General features: G+C 37.4%; 1 protein-coding gene across 1 annotated transcript; it reads right to left on the reverse strand.

The window, feature by feature from the left end:
• Nucleotides 1–281: 281 nt before the first annotated feature.
• On the reverse strand, nucleotides 282–15,116 carry Gatm (glycine amidinotransferase). The gene is made up of 9 exons (XM_026392005.2): nucleotides 14,993–15,116; nucleotides 12,983–13,201; nucleotides 6,906–7,101; nucleotides 5,957–6,147; nucleotides 4,565–4,702; nucleotides 4,261–4,425; nucleotides 3,815–3,878; nucleotides 3,246–3,362; nucleotides 282–1,257 (listed from the first exon to the last, which is right to left on the reverse strand). The coding sequence occupies exons 1-9, from the start codon at nucleotides 15,059–15,061 to the stop codon at nucleotides 1,145–1,147; spliced, it is 1,272 nt and encodes a 423-aa protein (XP_026247790.2). The 5' UTR covers nucleotides 15,062–15,116; the 3' UTR covers nucleotides 282–1,144.
• Nucleotides 15,117–20,503: the final 5,387 nt, after the last annotated feature.

The following is a 20,503-nucleotide window of genomic DNA, read 5'->3' on the forward strand; positions in this document are numbered from 1 at the left end:
TTTCCTTTCTGGGGCCTAGGATTAGTCCTTTATCCTCATCAGATATTTTTGAATGAGTGAAATGATAAACTAAAATCCGATCTTCTTAAACATTTCTGAATACAAGTATTAGGTTTAAACTGGGGTGGAATATGTTGATTATTTCAGAGATATGTTCCTATAATTTGCTTCATTAAAATAATGAGACTGATGCCAAACTGTAACAAATACAATCAGAAACACAAAAGTTTATTAGAATAAAAATACTCTTACAGTATTGAACGTTAAAATTATTTCACATCACATGTAGGTTTTACCTCCATTAGTTTTTTTTAAAATGCTTTTATACTCTAAGCTTTAAATAATTTGCATATCTGTAAACAAATCTTAGATTACCAAAGATGCAAAGTATCTAATAGATATTAAACACTGAAACTGAGGGATGGGCAATGATAGCTATACGCTATTGCACTAAATGTTTCTGTAAAGTTTTTTAGAAGAAAGGAAAAGATTAAAATAATTCACTTGAAATGAGGTAAGTTGCATGACAAAGATTTTAGTAGCACATACCACAGATGTTGAGATGAGGGTATTAAAAACATTCATGGAAAATTCACTTTGATGTCTGCATAGTTGAGGTTATTTTTTTTAAACAAAATTTTTAAAACTAGTCAATTTTTTTTATAGAAAAGAAATAATTATCCAGTTCTACTTAGGATCTAGGTATGTTCTATGTCTTTCATTTAGAAAAAAAGAAGTGATAAAAACATTCTCAAGTCTACCAAAAAGGAAAAAAAAAATTAAGATTAGGACCAACATTTCAAGCTGCCTTTTGGGAAGAAAATTAAAAACAGAGGTAGATGGTTAAATATTAGTGGCCAAGTTACTCAAGTGACTAATTTTTGTCTTGGTACACATTCACCAATGTTTTACACTTGAAGCCAAATAGTAAATAAAACTTTAGGAGAAGAAAGTTATACATAGCAGAAGTTGCCATCCTTATGTCAAAGAAAAGGAATAAAAGTAAACCAGGCTTGAGACCCCTGTTAAGGATATGATTGTTTAAAGCACTACAGTTCATGCACTCTGTAAAGCGGGAAAAGAACCTTGCCCCTAAGCTTCTTAGGTGGATCTGAGGCCATACCACATGCCCCATCAGGCCTGCTCAGTCAAAGTAGGACTGAAGAGTGCCCCGGCGCCGGACATCGCAGGTCCAGCAGTGGAAGCCTCCTCCCAGGGAGTTGGCATGACGAATGTTCACCTTGATGGTACTGATACCTGCATGGGAGAGACAGACGAGGTCAGTTAGATGCACTCACATGATTCTCCTTTGGAAAGTGAACCTGAAGAACCTGGAGGAATCCTGCGGCTCTCATCCTTGAGGCTGGCCCAACCCAGAATGATCTTTTCTCTTTCAATTTTATGTTCACTAACTATATTTCATCTCCTCTATTCCACTGCTAATATAAGATCATTATCAAAAGGTCAACAGAGACTAAAGTTTTGCTCTATTAACTGTTTACAAATCAATAGACTGGATGAGCCGAAATACCTACAAATGTTAAAAAATGATCAAGTACCGAAATTTCAAGGCCTTTTAGAAGGCCTCACTTTGTCAGACTGTTTCTAATTTGGCCAGGTTAACTTAGTAGGAAGAGCATACTTTAGCCAACCTGAAAAGTTGACTGCAGTCACATCTAAGGAGAGTTTATCTGATACGGATTAACTTTGCCATTCCACCTTAAGGAAACAATAAAACAGAGCTGACAGTTTAATACCTGAGTTTATTTGTTATATAGGTACCTAATCAGACTACTGGTTTAATCTGGTGCCACCTGTAATGACATGGATACAATGTGAACGGTGTACTTAAAAAAACTATACTTAGGAAGAATCTTTTATGTTAGACATAGTAGGGTTTTTAAAAGACTGTCTACTTTCCTCCCTCATTATTTTGAAGGGGCAGATAAGCCAGAGAATTGCTACAGGGTCCACTGGTATAATCAGGAAGAGAAAGGAGGCTTGAGTTGTCTGGACTCTTCTGAGAAAATGAGACTGCACAAGGCTTTGAAGAATAATAGCAGGATTTGGGTAGGGGTAAGAAGTGGGTATAGGATAAGGAGTGGGCTTTTAAACATGAGCAAGTTTCCTGATAGGATGACCTGTCTTTCTTATTCAGATGGCTATAGCCATGCTCATCCTGAATTAGAGGGAATTCAGTTGCTTGATAGAAATTTGCATTAAGAAGTTCCCTGTGTCTAAATAGACTTTATTTTTTTTCTAAATAGAATTTAAGTACTAAAAGTAAAATTATAAATCAGATATTTCATACTTTATACTATCTTAAGTTTAGACACAACAAAATATAAATAGACAAAGAAACTGAACGTGAGCAAATTTTTTAAATAAAATTAGGGTTCAAATCATTAGATTCTGTTCAATCTACAACTGATAGGCCAATCTTTTAAAATGGACACTAACTACATCAAGGAAGGATGTATTAAAGGGGCAAATAATTTCTGCTGAGTAGAATACCTCAAATATAAAACAAAAAATTTTTAAATGATTCAATTTCAACAAGTAAACTGCCTAGACATTATTTAATTGTCAGGCAGGATACATCAAGTATGATAAGAGGAATACATCTATATTCTATATAATAACTCAGATGAAGATTCTTTCCTTAATATTTTTCTCAATAGTTTTAGAATCATTGATCTAAATTTAGAATATCAGGATTATCAAACTCTCCTTGAATAAAAACCAATCCTTCTCTTTAGCTCAAAGCTGAATGATCTATGGACACCTTCTGCTGCAGTTCAACACTTTGTTAACTGCTTGCAGAACACACAAGTCACTTTCTGTATGTGTACCCTTGAAAGCCCTTTAATGTATGTGATGACAATTAAACTACTTTTAAAGTTTCCTCAAAATTTCTTATTTGGGGAAGTGCTGATGGATCCTTATGCTCATCTGCAAAAGGGTAGCTGGTTCTCCACACAGGGGCACTGGGACACTGGCTGAATCATAGAAGATTGGTAAACTTATTGCTAAGGAAGTGTTTGGGGGCTCTGGATACATCTCCAACCTTTTGAGGCTGTACTTATTGAAAACAAAAATATTGGCTTTTACAAAATAATAACATGGTACTTCTAAAAGGGATAGCAATTGAATTAGATAAACCATGCATAGGAACTTGCTGGTCATTTCTTCAGTACATTGAACACTTTCACATATGATAGCATGTTGCACTATTTGTTACCTACCCAGCTTCTCAAACATCTTTTGAATTGGGACTTCATTGGCATCCACCATAACACGTTTCTCATCTAGCATTAAGACATTCATGGAAAGCCATTTGGATGACATCCAGAGTGGGTGATCTGAAAAGGGGCAAATAATAAATTAAAAATGTCATTTTTGTTTAAAGTAAGGAATTACAAGTGATGGAGATTAGAGTGACAGCTAAATGCTTTTGGTAATTCACTTTTCATGTGAAAACTTACTTTAATCATCTTAAAACAATTTATCTATAAACCTTATGAATCAATCCATACTCATCACATATTTGGACTTCATCCTGTTTTCTTATAAGAAGTCATAACTTGCTTTATGTGATGTTGTTTTATTCTGTCTTCTCACTTTCACTCTCTGTGGAAGGAAAACCTGCAAACACGAGTCCCAGCCTGGTTTTAGCACTCATAGTCACCACTTCACTCCTTACTGGGGAAACGTTTTCTCTAATTGGCTAAAATTTGGGCTGCTCTCTATAGATAAATGATTCCTGTTACTGAAGTATTCATTTTAGTTTCTAAGTATATAAAAGTTAACGTACCATCTGGGATGACCGGTTTTGGAGGAGTAACTATGGTCCATCCTGCTTTCTTGAAAAGATCAATCTGCAAGACCAAAATAATCCCAAGAGGCTTACTCCCATGTTTATTATTCTTATTCTTGGTCTCTGATAGCCCTCATCATTAATATCTTTTTGGCAAGTTATCACACTAATACACACAAACTTAATACTTTGTTAATATAGACAGCTAAAGTCAAAGTCTGATGATAATACTAATTATCACAGCAATAATATGTATTTCTGATCATTGGACATCTTGTAATAAACACACTAAAAGCAATCCAATGTTTGATTATAATATGCTTGAATATTGCTGAATTTGTCACTTAGAACCATTAGGAACCTTGGAAGTACTTAAAATAAGGTGGTAATTACTTTGGTTGCCAGGCTCTGTTGCTTTTCCAGTGCCATAAGAACTCTCTTACCTGGTCACATGGCCGGTCAGGGTTGGAAAGCACAAGACCAGGCCCAATGATATTGAAGGTGGCATCAATATGCATTGGATTGGGGTCTTTAAAGGAAACGATATGTATTCTGTATTCTGGGGCAAGATGCCTACGCATCCATTCAATGCCCAAGTAGTTTGTAACCTGAAAATAAAAGGAATACATATAATCTGTAAATATTTGGTTCTATGTTTATAAAACTAAACATATGTAAGAAAAAAATATTTTACATTAGAAAAAACACAATAATAAAGTATGAAATTTCAGAGGCAACTTTTATAACCTGGCTTCTCTGTACAAATATATCTCTTCCAGCACGAATGAAATCAGCAGCATCAAAGCACGGCTCAAACTCAGTCGTCACAAATTTTCCCTGAGCAGCCAATTTGTGTCTGTCTTCCACAGAATGGATGGGATAATTCTAACAGGAATAAGAATGAACACACACAATGTATTGGTTTCATAAGGAACTTAGAAGGTTATACATTACTAAAAACATTAGTTCAACATCATCCTTCTCAAAGTACTACTCCTCAGTTCCAGACTAAAACAGGCAAAGGAAAGATGTAGGTCCATGTTAAACACCAAAACAACAAATCCACCACCACCATCACCACCACAACAAAAAAATCCTATGCATTACAGTAATTACCTGATACTTAGAAAGGAGTGGTTCAGGGTAGTAATTGATTCTGAAAATATTTCATGACCCGTACTGAAGTTACATAGCTATATGTAGCACTGCAAGTCAACAGGATGAAGTCACTCTGTTTTTCTTAGAAAAGGAATTTGGTTCTGAGCCTACTCACACCATCATATGAGATGTTGTGCTTCCCCTGCCAAATTTGAGTATGGTGGAATTAATTTATTATTTCTGTCTTTAAACTCCTGGAAGAAATTTTTATTTTTAAAGATTCCCTATAAATGATTAAATAGTAAGAGATACACAGTCATCTCCCAATATCTGTGAATGCTCAAGTCCCTTATATAAAATGGCAGTTATTTGCCTATAACCTATAAATATCTTCTTATATACCTTCAATCATCTCTAGATTACTTATAATACCTAATGTAATAGGTAAATATAGGTAAATAGTTGTGCTGTACTGTTTTGGGAATAATGTCAAGAAAAAATGTATATACGTGTTCATCGTAGGCACAATTTTTAAAAACTGGTTTTGATTTGTAGTTGGTTGAATCCACAGATGCAGAATCTGCAGATAGGAAAGGCTAACTGTGTATTTCATTTTATTTTGAATCTGGCTTATAGACCCAGTTCTTTTTCTAGAAGGAAAGACTTCAGCTTAGTGACTTTTCTGGCTCCACTAATTAATAGCAGTATAACCTCATGCCAAGTTTTCCTCCCCGTGATAAAATGATATTACTTCCTCCTACATTTGTTATGAAGAATAAACATGATTGAGGAAGTAAATTAAGAGCTAATCCCAGAATCCAATACAAGATAAACAACAAATAAATGTGAGTTATTATTAGTAGTATTATTATCATAAGATTATTTACTCTTATTTTCATCATAACACAATCACTTTTTAAAAATTAGGCAAAAATTAGGTTCTCAGTTTCTGAAATGCACAATATATATCAGATATCAGAGAACCTCTTTGTGGATTATTTAGAAAAGCTATTAAGAAAATAGTCTATAAATAGGACTCACCTGGTCATAAAGCTCATCAGCCATTGTGGGCTTAGGAGCTGTTGTCCACTTGGCACCCCGATGAAAGTAGTCTTTGATAATTGACCTATATGCTCGGTACTCAAAAAAGCGAGCACGCCATGCCATGGGTGCTTCTATAATCTCATTTCCCACCACTATCAGGATGTCTCGAGGCATCGCACTGTATAAACCTGTCAGACCAAAAAGTTCCATAAAAAAATAAAAGTTCTGTATTACCACCTCAGAAATACACATTTCCAGGACAGAAAAGTCTATATAATATGATGCAATCTTTTTTAAAAAAGAAATTATTAAAAACCCTGTTTATGTGTATATGCAAATAATTATGTAAAAATGGAAAAAATAAAATGATACATATTAGAATGCTCACATGAATTCCGACTAGGAGCAAGGAAGCTAAGCAAAAAAAGGAAAAAAAAAATGAAGCAATAAAATGGCTGTTTAAAGAGATCTTGAATTACCAGGCCCGTTCCATTTGTAGGTCCTTTCTTGCTATGCAGAAACAGAGTTCTTAAAGGACTATCAGTATCATGAAATAAAGATTGGGCCAAAGATCATTTTGGAACTAGAAATTATGGAACTCAAGCACAAGAACACTTGGACAGCAAAGACAATTAAAAGGAAAATGGGAATGTTTCTATTATCCTTTTAATATCTGTTATTAAGGAAAATTAAACAATTCACTGTTCTTTTGTAAGAAGATGACTATAAAGTTTAGGAAAAACTATTTCTTTCAAGGAGACTCCAACAGATTTACAATCGAGTTTAGAATGTGTATATCTTAATCATAACTAACTAAACAAAACTGTTCCTAAATATCTATAAATTTTTGAGGGATTGATAGAACAAAGAAGTATCCAAGAAATTCTCAGAGCTTTCTCCCCACATAGTTATGAAAGAAATTAAAAAATCAAGGAGCTACACTTACCCGTAGACTCAAAATCAGGAGTTTTATAATTAAATGACCAGTCAATGGGATCAGGCCTTCTCACTGTCACACCTTCCATTTTTAAAATATTGCACATTTCTTCAATTTCAGCAACAGCCTTTTTCAAATGATCTTTGGGAAAAAAATGGCCTCCATACTTCTGGTAAAATGACCAGTACTTTTCATATGTGTTGGCCTAGAAGCAGAAGAAAGTAAATGAAATAATTATCGGAGAAAAACACACTTCATGGTAGGTTAATGGGTGGTGAACAACTCTGTAAAATGTAATCAAATTAAGACTAGAACCATGTTTTATACACTGTTGATCCCCAGCATGAAGCACACTGGCAGACACTCAATATTTGTTGAATGAAGAGTTCTAAAGTATCTTGATATTTGAGGCCTTTGGATCCTTCAGCCTCAGATCTCATGCCCAATCACTCACAGCATGTCTGCCCCCAGACAAGCTTGGAATCTTCTTGGCTATTCTTCACAGACAAAATAGAACTTAAGCACTCCTATCAGCCTCAAAGAAAATAAACTAGACAACAACTAAACCAGCATGAGAAAATAAAAGAACCACTGAGCCACATCCCCAGCCTTTTTTATTTTGCATTTTGAGACAAGGTCTTGCTAAGTTGCTTAGGGCCTTACTAAGGTGCTGAGGCTGGCTTTGAACTTGCAATCCTTCTACCTCAGCCTCCCAAGCTGCTGGGATTACAGGCATGTACCACCACGCCTGGAAGAATTCACAAGTTTTTAACATATAGAAAGTTTTCAGAAATTATATGCAAAAATTTTACAAGTCTAGAAAGATTCTGTATTTAGACTGTTTTGCATAACCAAGTTCTCCATATAAAGATATATGCTGGGACATGCATATGATGCATCTCACAATTTATCAAGATAGATGAATCAGGTCTCTAATCAGAGAATCCAGTCTCTAAGAAAAAGGCTCAGGTCTTCATTAAAAATTGGGCAAATCCACATAAATCTACATATTTTTAGTTGAAAACATGTTCAAGGCAGTTATTTTTTAAATGTTTTTCTTTATCACTAATTAACTCCCCAACTACCAGGACTGATTATGACCAATATGAAGGTTTCCATCATAAATCAAACACTTGCAGATAGTAGTACTAGAAAGAAAAGGGCAAAACTGAAAAATGTGTGAAAGAGTGTGTCTACTTTATCCAGATGGGCTGTTAATTGGTACTCCTGACACTCCTACCCAAGAGACAGAGCAGGTACTTATATGTTCGTTTCACATGTAAGGGAAGAGGCTCAAGGAGGTCACTTGCTCATTTACTACCTGGACAAGCAGACCTAGAACTCCAGGGTTGATTCTCACAGTATTCTGGAAAGAGTGAGGGGCTTGACTATGCTCTATTAGTTTGCACATTTTTAATTTGATGTAAAAAACTTTTTGGGGATAGGGGGTTATTAGGGGTTGAAGTTAGAGGTGCTTTATGACTAAGTCACCTCCTCAGCCCTTTATTATTATTTTTTTTGAGATATGGTCTCATTAAGTTGTATGGGACCTTATTAAATTGCTAAGGCTGGCCTTGAACTTTGTAATCGTCCTGCCTTAGCATCCCGAGAAGTGTACAAAAATGTTTAAAACTGAAATTGCTTACGATAGTTCATATCATTCCCAATGATTTTTGCCCATAAAGGCTACAAGTCTGGATTTTTAATGTCAAAGACATATTTTTTTCTAGGTTTGTATCTATACTTCCATTTTTTACTTCTCTTTGATAAATATCAAATACATGAATGCAGACTTGCCGCTTTTTAGTTCAGTATTTAGGTTCACATCAGTTAGTCCGGAATTTAGCCTGGAGGAAAAGGAAAAGCTGAAAAACTGATCTTTAGAAATATGAAGAATGCCAGTGAAGCTTAAAAAGGGGGTTCGTAAACTAAGGTCCACAGGCCAAAACTGGCCCACTTCTTGTTTTATAAATAAAGTTTTATGGGAATACAGGCATATTCATTTGTTTGCAAACTGCCTATGGCTGCTTTGGCATTACAATAAGATGGGAAAGTTGAGTGTTTGTAACACAGACCTAAGTTCTGCAAAGCCTGAATTATTTATTATCTGGCCCTATACAGAAAAAGTTTGCTGACCCCTGTTCAGATCATTAACTAGTTCTTTTACTTTGGGACATATAGAGTCAAATAGCAGGCTCAATTTCTGACCCACAAAAACTATTATCTAAAACTATTGAATATTTTTAAGGTCAGTCCATTCTTTGAAAAACGAAACAAAAGCATTCCAGCATTTTACCCCTAGGAATTTTTGCAGCAGCAACCAGAAAGAGAAGATAATAATGACTCTTTTTATATTCCTGGTACTACTTGTCTATTCTCCATGTCCTCCTTCTCATGCCAGGCACATCTCCTACAATCCACTAAGGACAAGAAGCCTTTGAAAATTTAACACTGAGCTACAGCAGGCACACAGTTATGTTGTCTTGCCAGACTCATTCCAAAGTGTCTTGCGTGACTATTTCTGCAGAGTGAAGCTTGCCTTGATAAATATTTAAACTTTCCTGGGAGAAAAAAGTTACTTGAACAAGTGTGAGTCTGTAAAGCTTATAATCTGGCAAAGGTTGGACAAAGTGCACATGATTAGGGCAAATTACATTTTCCAAAAGATAGTTGAACATTGCTTACACTTGCTTTATAACCCTGCTAAATGAGTTAGCAATCATTTACCAAGTGTCTGCAAGTAATGAACACTATATTAGATGCGTAGCGTATGATCTTTTCAACAATCTTTTGCAAGGATGTGGCTACATTCCTGGAAACTTTATAGCCCCCCAGAGCCTAAAATCCTTTTTATTGGGGTTTGCCAAATGATTTTTTTAAAATACTGCCTTTGGAATGCAAAGAAATATCAATAGAAACTTACTTTCTATTGAAAGTAAAAACTCATATTACATTAACCTTAATTAATCTAAGAGTTTGTAAAAGGTCCTCTATCAAAGGATTTATTTAAAATAAAATAGACAAAAGCAAACCCGTAAGCAAGTATTTACTAAGTTTTGCAGAATAAAAAAAAAAACACTTAGCTTTCAAAAAGTGGCTTCCTGACAACTATGTTCCCCACTGCTTTCCTTAAAATTTCTTTAGTATGTATATCTTCCAACATATCTTGCACTCTAATTGCCTATTTTATTTTACTACATTATTTTATCTTATTGTTCTCTAGCTGATTAATATACCTGTGGTCATTTTTTTCTGCCTTCTAGGGGCCATGCATATGTTTGATTTACTTTCTGCTCTTTTAGGACCTAGCTTAGCTTGTCAAATAAAATACAAATAACCAGAAAAATGAATTAAATCAATACTACTCATGCTACTAATATGTACAACCATTCCATCCTTGATGTGCTTTTGTAATTGGCAAATTGGATCCATACAACTATAATGAGTTGTAGTTTTGACCTTTAAAATACTTGATATGTATCCTTTTATCTTCAAATTTAATCATGTTAGGCAATTAGCAAACCTCTTAATATGTTCATTTTACTAGTGCCCTGAAACTTATGGATTCTGCACAAGGTCAAATAGCTGATTAGCCAAATCTAGCTATAAAGCTTTTATCAAATACCTAATTGAAGCCAAGTTGCCTGACTTTTGCATGATATACTTTCTACAAACCCATGAAGCTACAAAGTCTAAAGTCATAAATCAAGTGACAACTCTAAATAATGTCTAAGAATTCTAATTCCAGGGCTGGGAATATGGCTCAGTGACAGAGCACTCACCTAAAATGCATGAGGCACTGGGTTTGATCCTCAGCACTACGTAAAAATAAAGATATTGTGTCCACCTAAAACTAAAAACCAAATTTTTAAAAAAAGAATTCTAATTCCATAAGATCACATGATATCAAAGTCAATAATTTTAGCCAGGTACAGTGGTGCATACCACTGTCTGAAAATAAAAATAAAAATGGCTAAGGATTTAGCTCAGGGGTAAAATGCTTCTGGGTTCAATCCCCAGCACAAAACCAAAAAATTTTAAGACAAGTAAAAATATAACTATTGAGGGCTGGGGTTGTGGCTCAGTGGTAGAGCGCTCATCTAGCACATGTGAGGCCTGGGTTTGATCCTTAGTGCCACATAAAAATAAATGAAATAAAGGTATTGTGTCCATCTACAACTAAAAAAAAAGTTTTTTAAAATATATAACTATTGTCTGAATTTGAACTTTAATTTCACCCAATTAAAATGATTGAGGGGGCTGGGGTTGTGGCTCAGTGGTAGAGCACCTGCCTACTACATGTGAGGCACTGGGTTTGATTCTCAGCATCACAAAAAAATACATAAATAAAGGTATTGTGTCCATCTACAACTTTAAAAAAATGGTTAGGGGAGGAGGCAACCTCTTTTCAAGAAAAGACTTTAAAAGACCGTGCTTTTTTAGAATATGTAAATTTATCTGTTCAAATTTCAAAATATCAGAACAATCAGAAGAAAGTATTACTTTTTCTACTGCCCTGTCCTCCAGATCTAACTCAAAAGCCAATTCCAGAGGACTTCCTAACCATTCAGCACCTGGTCATGTGTTTTTCTTTACTCTCCTAGCACAGCCTTGCCAGCAGTAGGCACAAGATACTTAGTATTTATTTCTTTGTGAACAACTTATTTCACCAAGTAGTTAGACAGTTCTTCTGTGTTAATTTCTCTAGAACCCTGTTACATGGTAGGCAATATTTCTGCTGATGACAGTACTGTTTCAAAATTTCTTCCTCAATCTACATTACAGATGTAAAATATTCAGGAAGAACTTAAGTAAATTTAAGACATATTTGTAATCCATTATTAGTGGGAGCTTAAGCTTCTTATATGATGGGGAAGGTACTCCCTAAGATAAGGGACCCTTATGTAGTGTACCATCTAAATATGAGTCTTTGGGGTCCCTGGTCATAAAAATATACAGATAAAAAATACTAGGCATTTTTAAAAAGAGAAATATGCCTTGTTGCCAGGAAAGTTCTGGAAGACTTTGGGAAAGGCATCATTGGAGCTAGCTAGCTGTAGGTTTGATTTACATCCAAGAGGGTGTAGGAAAATAAGTGGGAGAGATGAGTGGGAGAAAAGGCATGGGGCTTGTTAAGGATTATATATTTTTCTTACAAAGTCTGTTGAAAACCAGGGTGGAATATTAGAGGAGAAAACAACTTACACAGGAATGAATATCTGCTAACCTGCCATACTAGCTCATCTCTAACATGAGCCAATGATTGAAATGGGGAGTCCTGAAACTGCAGCCAGAACCAGCCTGAATACAGTGAGGACATTTCTTAAGCAATGGGAGGGCTATCAAAGTAAGGGGGCAGGATGAGTAATATGATCAAATTTGGGTTTTAAAAAAAGTCACTCTGATAGTAGCTGGAATATGGACTGTGGAGTAAAGTGAATGGCAGAGACAAGTTAGGAGTTAACTGCAATAGTCTAGGAGCAGATGAGCCTCACTTAAGACAGAGGCAGGGTATGGAGACAAGATTCATTTTTGACAAAAGACTTGTTAGATCTTGGAGAATGGATGTGAAGAATGTGACTAAAGGAGAAATCAAAGATGACCACGTGGTGTTTTGACTGAACAGGAACACCTAAAATTAAAAGGAACAAATGAAACAGGATGACTGGCAACTGAACTCTACATGTGCCAAGTTTGAGGTTCTGTGACAAAGAATACTTTAGGTTTAAAGTATTGATCTAGACAGAGTACAATCTATAGCACAGTAGAGAAAGACCCTGAAGCTGTCGGAATGGCTAAGAGAAGGGAACCAAAAGTGAAATTCTGTTCAACATTATAGACTGTGTTACATTGTGAGAATCAGTGAAAGAACTTATATTGCCAGAAAGGAGTCTCAGGATCCTGGGAAAGTTTCAAGAAGAAAGGAATTGGTATAAATAGTGTCAAATACCATAGAAGTGTCAAAAGCAAGATCATTTAAAATGAACCCTGCTAAAGTGAAAGCAGTTCCAGAGGATGGCAGCAGAGCCCAGGCAGCAGCAGGTGAGGAAAGAACCCACTTCCACACACACAAAAGTTCTGTTTACCTTCACTTCCACCGTGAATGGTGGGACACAGGCATTTTCTGCTCTGCCCACTATCACTTCCTCTAAGGGGTCCCATTCATTGTAAGAGGAGACAGGACAGTCCTTGGGCAAAGGATCTGTGGCCTTGTCATCAGCTGCGCAGGAGTTCCGGGAGGAAACTGTAGCTGCCTGGGTGCTCTGGAAAGTTCGCTGCACCCATCCTGTGAAGGTTCTTCCAAGCTTTCAAAAACAACAACAAAAAGTTTACCATATTAGGAGGTAGGAGGAAGTGGAGATGGGGTGAGGAGTGAAAATCAGCATAACACAGCCAGACATTTAAAATCCTATAGGAGAACATAAACCAGATGTTAACAGTTCGCAGGCGCTGGGTATTTTTGAATTAAATCAATACTACTCATGCTACTAATATGTACAACCATTCCATCCTTGATGTGCTTTTGTAATTGGCAAATTGGATCCATACAACTATAATGAGTTGTAGTTTTGACCTTTAAAATACTTGACATGTATCCTTTTACCTTCAAATTTAATCCTGTTAGTTAATTAGCAAACCTCTTAATATGTTCATTTTATGGATCCTGCACAAGGTCAAATAGCTGATAAACCAAATCTAGTTATCAAGCTTTTATCAAATACCTAATTCAAGCCAAGTCGTCTGACTTTTCTATGGTATACTTTCTACAAACCTGTGAAGTATTACAGGTTATTTTTCACCTTCTTGTATATTCATATATTCTCTTTTTATCTATTATGTTAATTGCTGTAACTTTTAAAAATCCCCCAGAAGAGATTTTGTCCCCAGTGACCTACTCCTCCACTTATTTCAGAACAGGTTTTTGCAGTCCATCCTTATCCAGCTTTCAGCAACTCTTCTGCAGGTGATGGATCACGTTCTTCCCAAAAAGTTGTCCCATACCTCCCTGCCAAGTTCAGCTGTAGGCAGGAGCCTCCTTTCCCCCTCAGTACCAAAGGTTACCAATATTAATATTAGGCTTACTTCTTTTTTCCCCAAATAACAATGTGCAAGCATTTGTAAAGGATCCCATCTTTCAGAACAATCAGCTTCAAATCATTTTTTTTCCATCTCTGACATGCAATTCACATTCTTTAGTACTTCAGTTTTGAAAGTGACCAGCTGCCATCTGCACCGTTCTACAGATGGTCCACAGTACCCTAGCCAAGATAAGGATTAACCCAGGCACAACTTAAACTAGAAAGATCTAAGAATTTAAAAAAAAAAAAAACTTTTAAAAATGAAGGATCTATAAATCTAAAGCAGGAAGAGTCCCTCTTCCACTACGCAAACCCTAGGCTCCTAAATCTCTCTCCTCTTTTTAAAAAGGAAGGAGGGCAGTAGGGGCGCAGAGATGGAGATTAAAGCAAGACGGAGAGCGTCAGCTGTTTCCAGTAGCTAGAGGGTGGCTGATAGCCCGGAAGGACCGCCAAGCTATTCCTATCTGAGAGGCAAGAGAGGGTCTGAAGGCCTGTGCTGACATCCCAGGAAATCAGAGGAAGGGGACAGGGTAGAAAGTCTGGAGACAGAATGAACTCATTCCAACTCCTCTTAAGACTCCAGACAAGCTGTTTGCTTGCTCTCAGTCCCGATTCCCACTTGGCCTCTTCTCCCCATCCATCCACCTCTTAGGCATTTTCCCGAAACTCCCCGAACTCTATGCCTATGCAAGGCTCTGGACCTCAACAATGCCACCCTTTTACTAAGGAGTCCCTAGTTCCCAACCCTCGCCTCGGGCTCGAAGCTCGACGGAGCAAACTAAGGTCTGTCTGAGAAAGGTGGTGCCCCCTGCGCTGCGGCAGCCAAGTTCCTGGCAGCCAGCAAAGGCTCTTGAAGCCGAGCTTCCAAGAAGGAACAGAAGGGACATTGGCATGCAATTCAGGGTGTGGAAAGCTAGAAAAGGCGGCGGCTGGGGAAGAGAGCGGGGCCTCCGGTCCGCGCCGAACCCAGCGAGGGGGAGACAGGCGGTCGCCAGACCAGGCGGGCGGCGCACGCACCCGAGACCCGATGTAGTGCACCGCTTCGGCTCCGCGGCTCCCGCCGCGCAGACACCGCACCCGCAGCATCGCCCCGGCCGATCTGGTCCTCGAGCGGAATGTTCCCGGCGTTCGGCAGCCTTCGCCTGAGCCTCCCGAGAGCGCGCCTGGAGCGGGATGTGCGGGCGCGCGCGGCCGCAGCCTTTTGTAGCCGCGCCCCGCCCGGGCCACCCCCAAGGCCCCATTGGCTGCACGGAACAGGTGGCCCGAGCCCGGGCCGCGGCCCCCGGCCGCCCCGAATTAGGAGTTTTCGGGAACTACCGCTGGTGGAGGTCAAGTCTCCGGACTTGTGCTTTTTTAGCTTGTCCGTCCCCTGACTGGGTTCTGCTGCACGCCGCAGGGCTGCGGCAGGAAGCCCACTAACGTCAGGGAAGAGGTGAGGACTCAACTTCCGACGAAAGAAAATTCATGTTCTTTCTATATGTTGTTTTAAATGTACCATAAAAAATTAAGGGGCTGGAGTTGTGGGTAGAGCACTTGCCTAGCACGTGTGAGGCACTGGGTTCTAGCCTCAGCACCACATTAAACTAACTAAATAAAGGTATTGTATCCATCTACATCTAAAAAGAAATATTTAAAAATATTTAAATATGCGAAGTGTGAGTGCAGTCTTAGGTTTATATTCACATTTAAATTCACAGCCCCCAGATTTTAAAGAATAGAACCACCCAAAGATAAGATGGCTTCTTGGGGTCAATACTGGGTTCGAGATACGTGGAAACTAGGTGTGGTCATCTGCTGCCTGGGTGCTGCGCTTTCCACCCACTAGCCCTTCTGGTGTTCTTTGAAACCCTTGTGGTTTCAAATGGTCTTTGGCAATGTGCCCCTGGCTTGAGAAACTAAATCATGAAAATAGAGACAAATATGAATCAGAAATAAGGGAAAGCTACAGATAACTTCTTTCCTTCAACTACATGTGTTTCAAATTGATTAGGGGGTTATTGTAGAAAAAAAATTAGTCCCCTCACAGAGCAAAATCTTAATGCTGGAAATGTGTTAGAGAACAATAACAGAAGAGACAAGAGACTCAAATATTTCATTTTTGTACTTACAAATATGTAACTATTCATTTTCTTTTTAAAAAATTTTTATTAGTTGTAGATGGACCCAATGTCTTTATTTTGTTTATTTATTTTTACTTGGTGCTGGGGATCGAACTCAGTGCCTCCCATGTGCAGACAAGCGCTCTACCATTGAGCCACCACCCCAGCTCCATAACTATTCATTTTCAACCACCTATTTTATTTTCAACCACCTGGGGTCTCAAACTTGTTTTCCTGCTTTCATTGATGGAAGGCACCAAACAGAATGGCATGGTGGGAAGAGCCTTGGAGAAGGAATTTGGAGAATTGGGTTTTAGTCTTGGCTGTCCTAGACTATGTGCATCTTCTTGAGCTGCCATTTTGTTATCTGCAAAGTGAGAACAATTGCATTTATTGTCCTAGTACATGGGGCTGTGGAGGGCCTAAATGAGAGATTGTACAAGCAGAAACTGGTATACACTAAGAGTTATGTGAATATGAGGTAATATGTTACCACTCTAACGAATGTCATAATACCATGAAAGGAGCCAGTAAGTCTAGGTTTATACTTTAACTCTGCTACTAACATGCTGTGTGACCTGGAACCGAATTTCTAAACATTTCTTTTAGTGAGGGCTTTGGGAAACCACTAACATTTCTCAAAATTTAAAAAGTACCTCTCCCAACAGTAAAATGCAGCCACTTCTGAGGTCTGCTTCTCTTAGTGTCCTTAGGGTAGCCAGAGATGAGCTCCTCCTCAGTAAAATGAACTTATGAAAATGGTAAATATACAAAACAAGGCTTTGACTTCCCCTATACCATATCTGTCTGAGATAGGAGAAATCCTCATGTCACCCATTAAAGACACTATTTTAATTTTGCAAATGTAAGAACCAGGAATACTGAGTAAAAATAAGGCTAGGGTGTCATTAGATTTACATTAAACAACAACAACAACAACAAAACCCTCTTATAATGGCCATACAGCTACTCTTAACCTCTTAAAATCTAGCAAGAAATTTGTGGATAGAGCCACCAAAACAGTCCTACTTTATAAAAGCAAATCAAAGCACTCCCCTCATCCTTTTCCTTTATATTTTATCTTTTTGTTCTTAAAAAATCTGTAACAATTTTGGAATGACTTCATCAAATGAAAGGTCAAGTCTTCCATATTGGGTAGTTTGCCTAATACTGGGCCGACTCTGCACTCATTAGCTCTTTGGGTGGTCTTTGAAACTCTTGTGGTTTCAAATGGTCTTTGGCAATGTGCCCCTGGCTTGAGAAATTAAATCGTGAAAATAGAGACAAATATGAGTCAGATATAAGGGAAGTCTGCAGACAACAGACAATGCCTTGAAAATGCCTTGATCTTTAGTTGCTGCCTTATTTAGAAGAAATGGACTAGTGTGAACTCTTGCCTTGCCTTCCATTCTCCCGATAATTTAGATTGAACTAATAATTTTAGGATCTTGGTGGTCTCATACTTGATGGTTATGCGTATTCAAATCTAATAGTAGTGTACCCTTGTAGGTTAATTTAAAGGCATAATTTAGGTAGTGAGGAATAAGAGAGGTTAAAAAAACAAGGAACAGAAAACACAGCAGAAGCATGGGAAAAGATTGTTTTCAGTTTCTCTCTCATCACTGTTGCTTAAAATATATGCCAAACTCTACCAGATTCCAACAAAATTCAGACTTTATGAAATGTGTGCTAATATTAAAATAGAAGAAAAACTAATAAAATCATTGGGTCAGCAAAATGAACAACAAAAGAGCCTGTTGTAAGATTTTTACTATTTCATTTCATGACTGACATCAGAACTTGTATATAGGGGCCAAATGAACAGAGTTAAGTATTTCTAGCAGTTAGAGATACAGATGGTCTGTGAAACTGATATATGCACTCAGTGGATGATACAAGCTATGTGCAGAAATCACCCATTCTAAGACACATTTGTACCTATAGTATAGGAGACAGGATATCCTGTCTCCTACACTATAGGTACAAATCAGAAAAAAATGATATTAATAAAATTAAACATGTAGCTAAAATATATCCTCATGACTAGAATGTACATTTAAAAAGATGTGCTTTTAAAAAAAGGTATTATTTGGACTGCATTAATAAAATATCTCTGGAAAGATACACATGATATTAATAACATAGATTGTTCTGGGGAAGGGACCTAGCTGGCTGGGGGACAGGGGTGAGTTTTTTACTATAAATTTTATTGTACCTTTGAATTTTGAACATTTGAGTGAATTACCTAATAAATAAACAAAAATATATTTAATGGACTGCATTATTGGAGGTCTGGCTATCAATATGGAGAATTTAAAAAGGAAGCCTGAGTGCCTTATCAATCTTTCAGTCTATTAATTCAACTCTAAGGATGGCATCAGAATATTCTAGTCCCAGGAAATGTAAAACCCAAGGACAAAAATAGTGTCATGGATTTTGATGAAATCTCCCTCAAGACTATTCATTGACCTTCTCCAAATTTTGAGCTCACTATGTAACCTCATTCCTGGGAACCTTGGCATGGAGAAGGATTTATCCTGCAGGCCAGTGATCTGGTGGCTGGAAAGATAGGGTCCTCATTTGACAATCAAATCAGTATTCTAGCTTCTCTCTCAAAGTCTGAGGAGTTTGGCAAATGTAGTTCAGTTCAGTCCTTTCTCTCAAGTATATTTCTCTTAATGTTCTCTCTTCCCTCCTGCCTAGTCAATTCTGGGTAAATGATAAAATTTACTTTCTGGACCTGAAATGCTGCGGAACTTGTCTGTCCCTACAACCCTTTTGTGTTCTAGCCATTGTACTTATCATGCTTCCCTGGAATTGCCTGCTAATCATTTGTCTCTTGTTAATAGCTAGTCTCTCACTGAGACATTGGCTCCTTAAGGACCACTGTACACCTAGCATAGTGCCTGACAAAGCAGAGACCTCACTCAGTCCTTTAGTGCTGCTCCTTAAGCCCAGGCCTCCCTCTGATATTTTGCCATCTTTGATTTCAAATGAGTTATAAAATCTTGTGCAAGTGGCCACAGCACTGTCTCCTTACAAATACTTTTAAGGGTTTTATTAGCTATGAACAGCTAAGTTTTTACTGCCTAGCATTTCTTAACAAGGTAGATTCTTTCATCAGAAGGCAACTGCAAAAACAGTAGTTCTAGCCAAATTAACACCCAACTTTCTCCAGTATTTAATATAATTTCAGTTTAACTCAGCACTTAAACTGATCTGACTTCAAGAAAACAGGAAGAAACATCTGGAGTCCGCTCCAACAGACCATCTTTCTCTTTAGTCTTCAGACACCCTTCTGGAATTCAAAAACACTAAACACTATTCTCCTTTTTTAGGTCCTAACTAAACCTAAACTAAGGCAAAGGTCAACTCATCTGATATTGTCTTGATATCAAAGTATATGGTAGGCAATTTTTGTTAATGGAAAAGCAACTGCATTTTTTCCAGCCTCATTTCATTCTTTTTTTAAAATCCAGTTTTAATGAGGTATAATTCATATAGCATGAAGTTTCCCCTTAAGAGTACACAATTCAGGGCTGGGGTTGTAGCTCAGTAGTACAGTGCTAGCCTAGCATGTATGAGGCACTGGGTTCAAGTCTCAGCACCGCATATAAATAAATAAAATAAAGGTCTACCAACAACTAAAAAAAAAAATTTAAAAAAGAGTACACAATTCAGTGGGTTTTAGTATATTCACAGAGTTGTGCAGCTAATTTCAGGATGTTCTCATTATTTCCTCAAAGAAATGTTCTACCTGTTAGCAGACACCCCCTCCATCCCCTGGCAACCAGTAATCTACTTTTTATCAATTAATTTACCTTTTCTGAGCATCTCACATAAATGGAACTATGTAATATGTGGCCTTTTGGCTTTTTTTGCTTCATGTGTTTTTAAGGTTCATCCATATTGTAACTTTCATGGGTACTGCATTCCTTTCTAGGGCCCAGTAATATTCCATCATATGGGCATGTCACATTTTGTTATCTATTCATCAGTTGGTGAAAATACTATATTCTTGGCTGTTATGAATAATGCTGTTATGAATATTCATGTACAAATTTTTGTGTGGATGAAGTTTTTTTTTGGGGGGGTGGGGATCCTGAGGATTAAATCCAGGGGCATTTAACCACTCAGCCACATCCCCAGACCTTTAAAAAATATTTTATTTAGCAACAGTTCTTGCTAAGTTCCTTAGACCCTTGCTAAGTTGCTGAGTCTGGGTTTGTACTTGCGATCCTCCTGCCTCTGCCTCCTAAACCTTCAGTCACAGTGCCTGGCTTAAAGGTTTTTATTTATTTTTCTTGGAGATATACCTAGGAAGGAAGTTGCTGTGTCATATTCCATTCCATTTTTAATGTTTTGAGGAATTGACACACTGTTTTTCAAGGTGACTGCTCCATCTTTACATTCCTACAAGTGATGTCTT

Source organism: Urocitellus parryii, chromosome 6 (assembly GCF_045843805.1).
Source record: "Urocitellus parryii isolate mUroPar1 chromosome 6, mUroPar1.hap1, whole genome shotgun sequence".
NCBI lineage: Eukaryota > Metazoa > Chordata > Mammalia > Rodentia > Sciuridae > Urocitellus > Urocitellus parryii.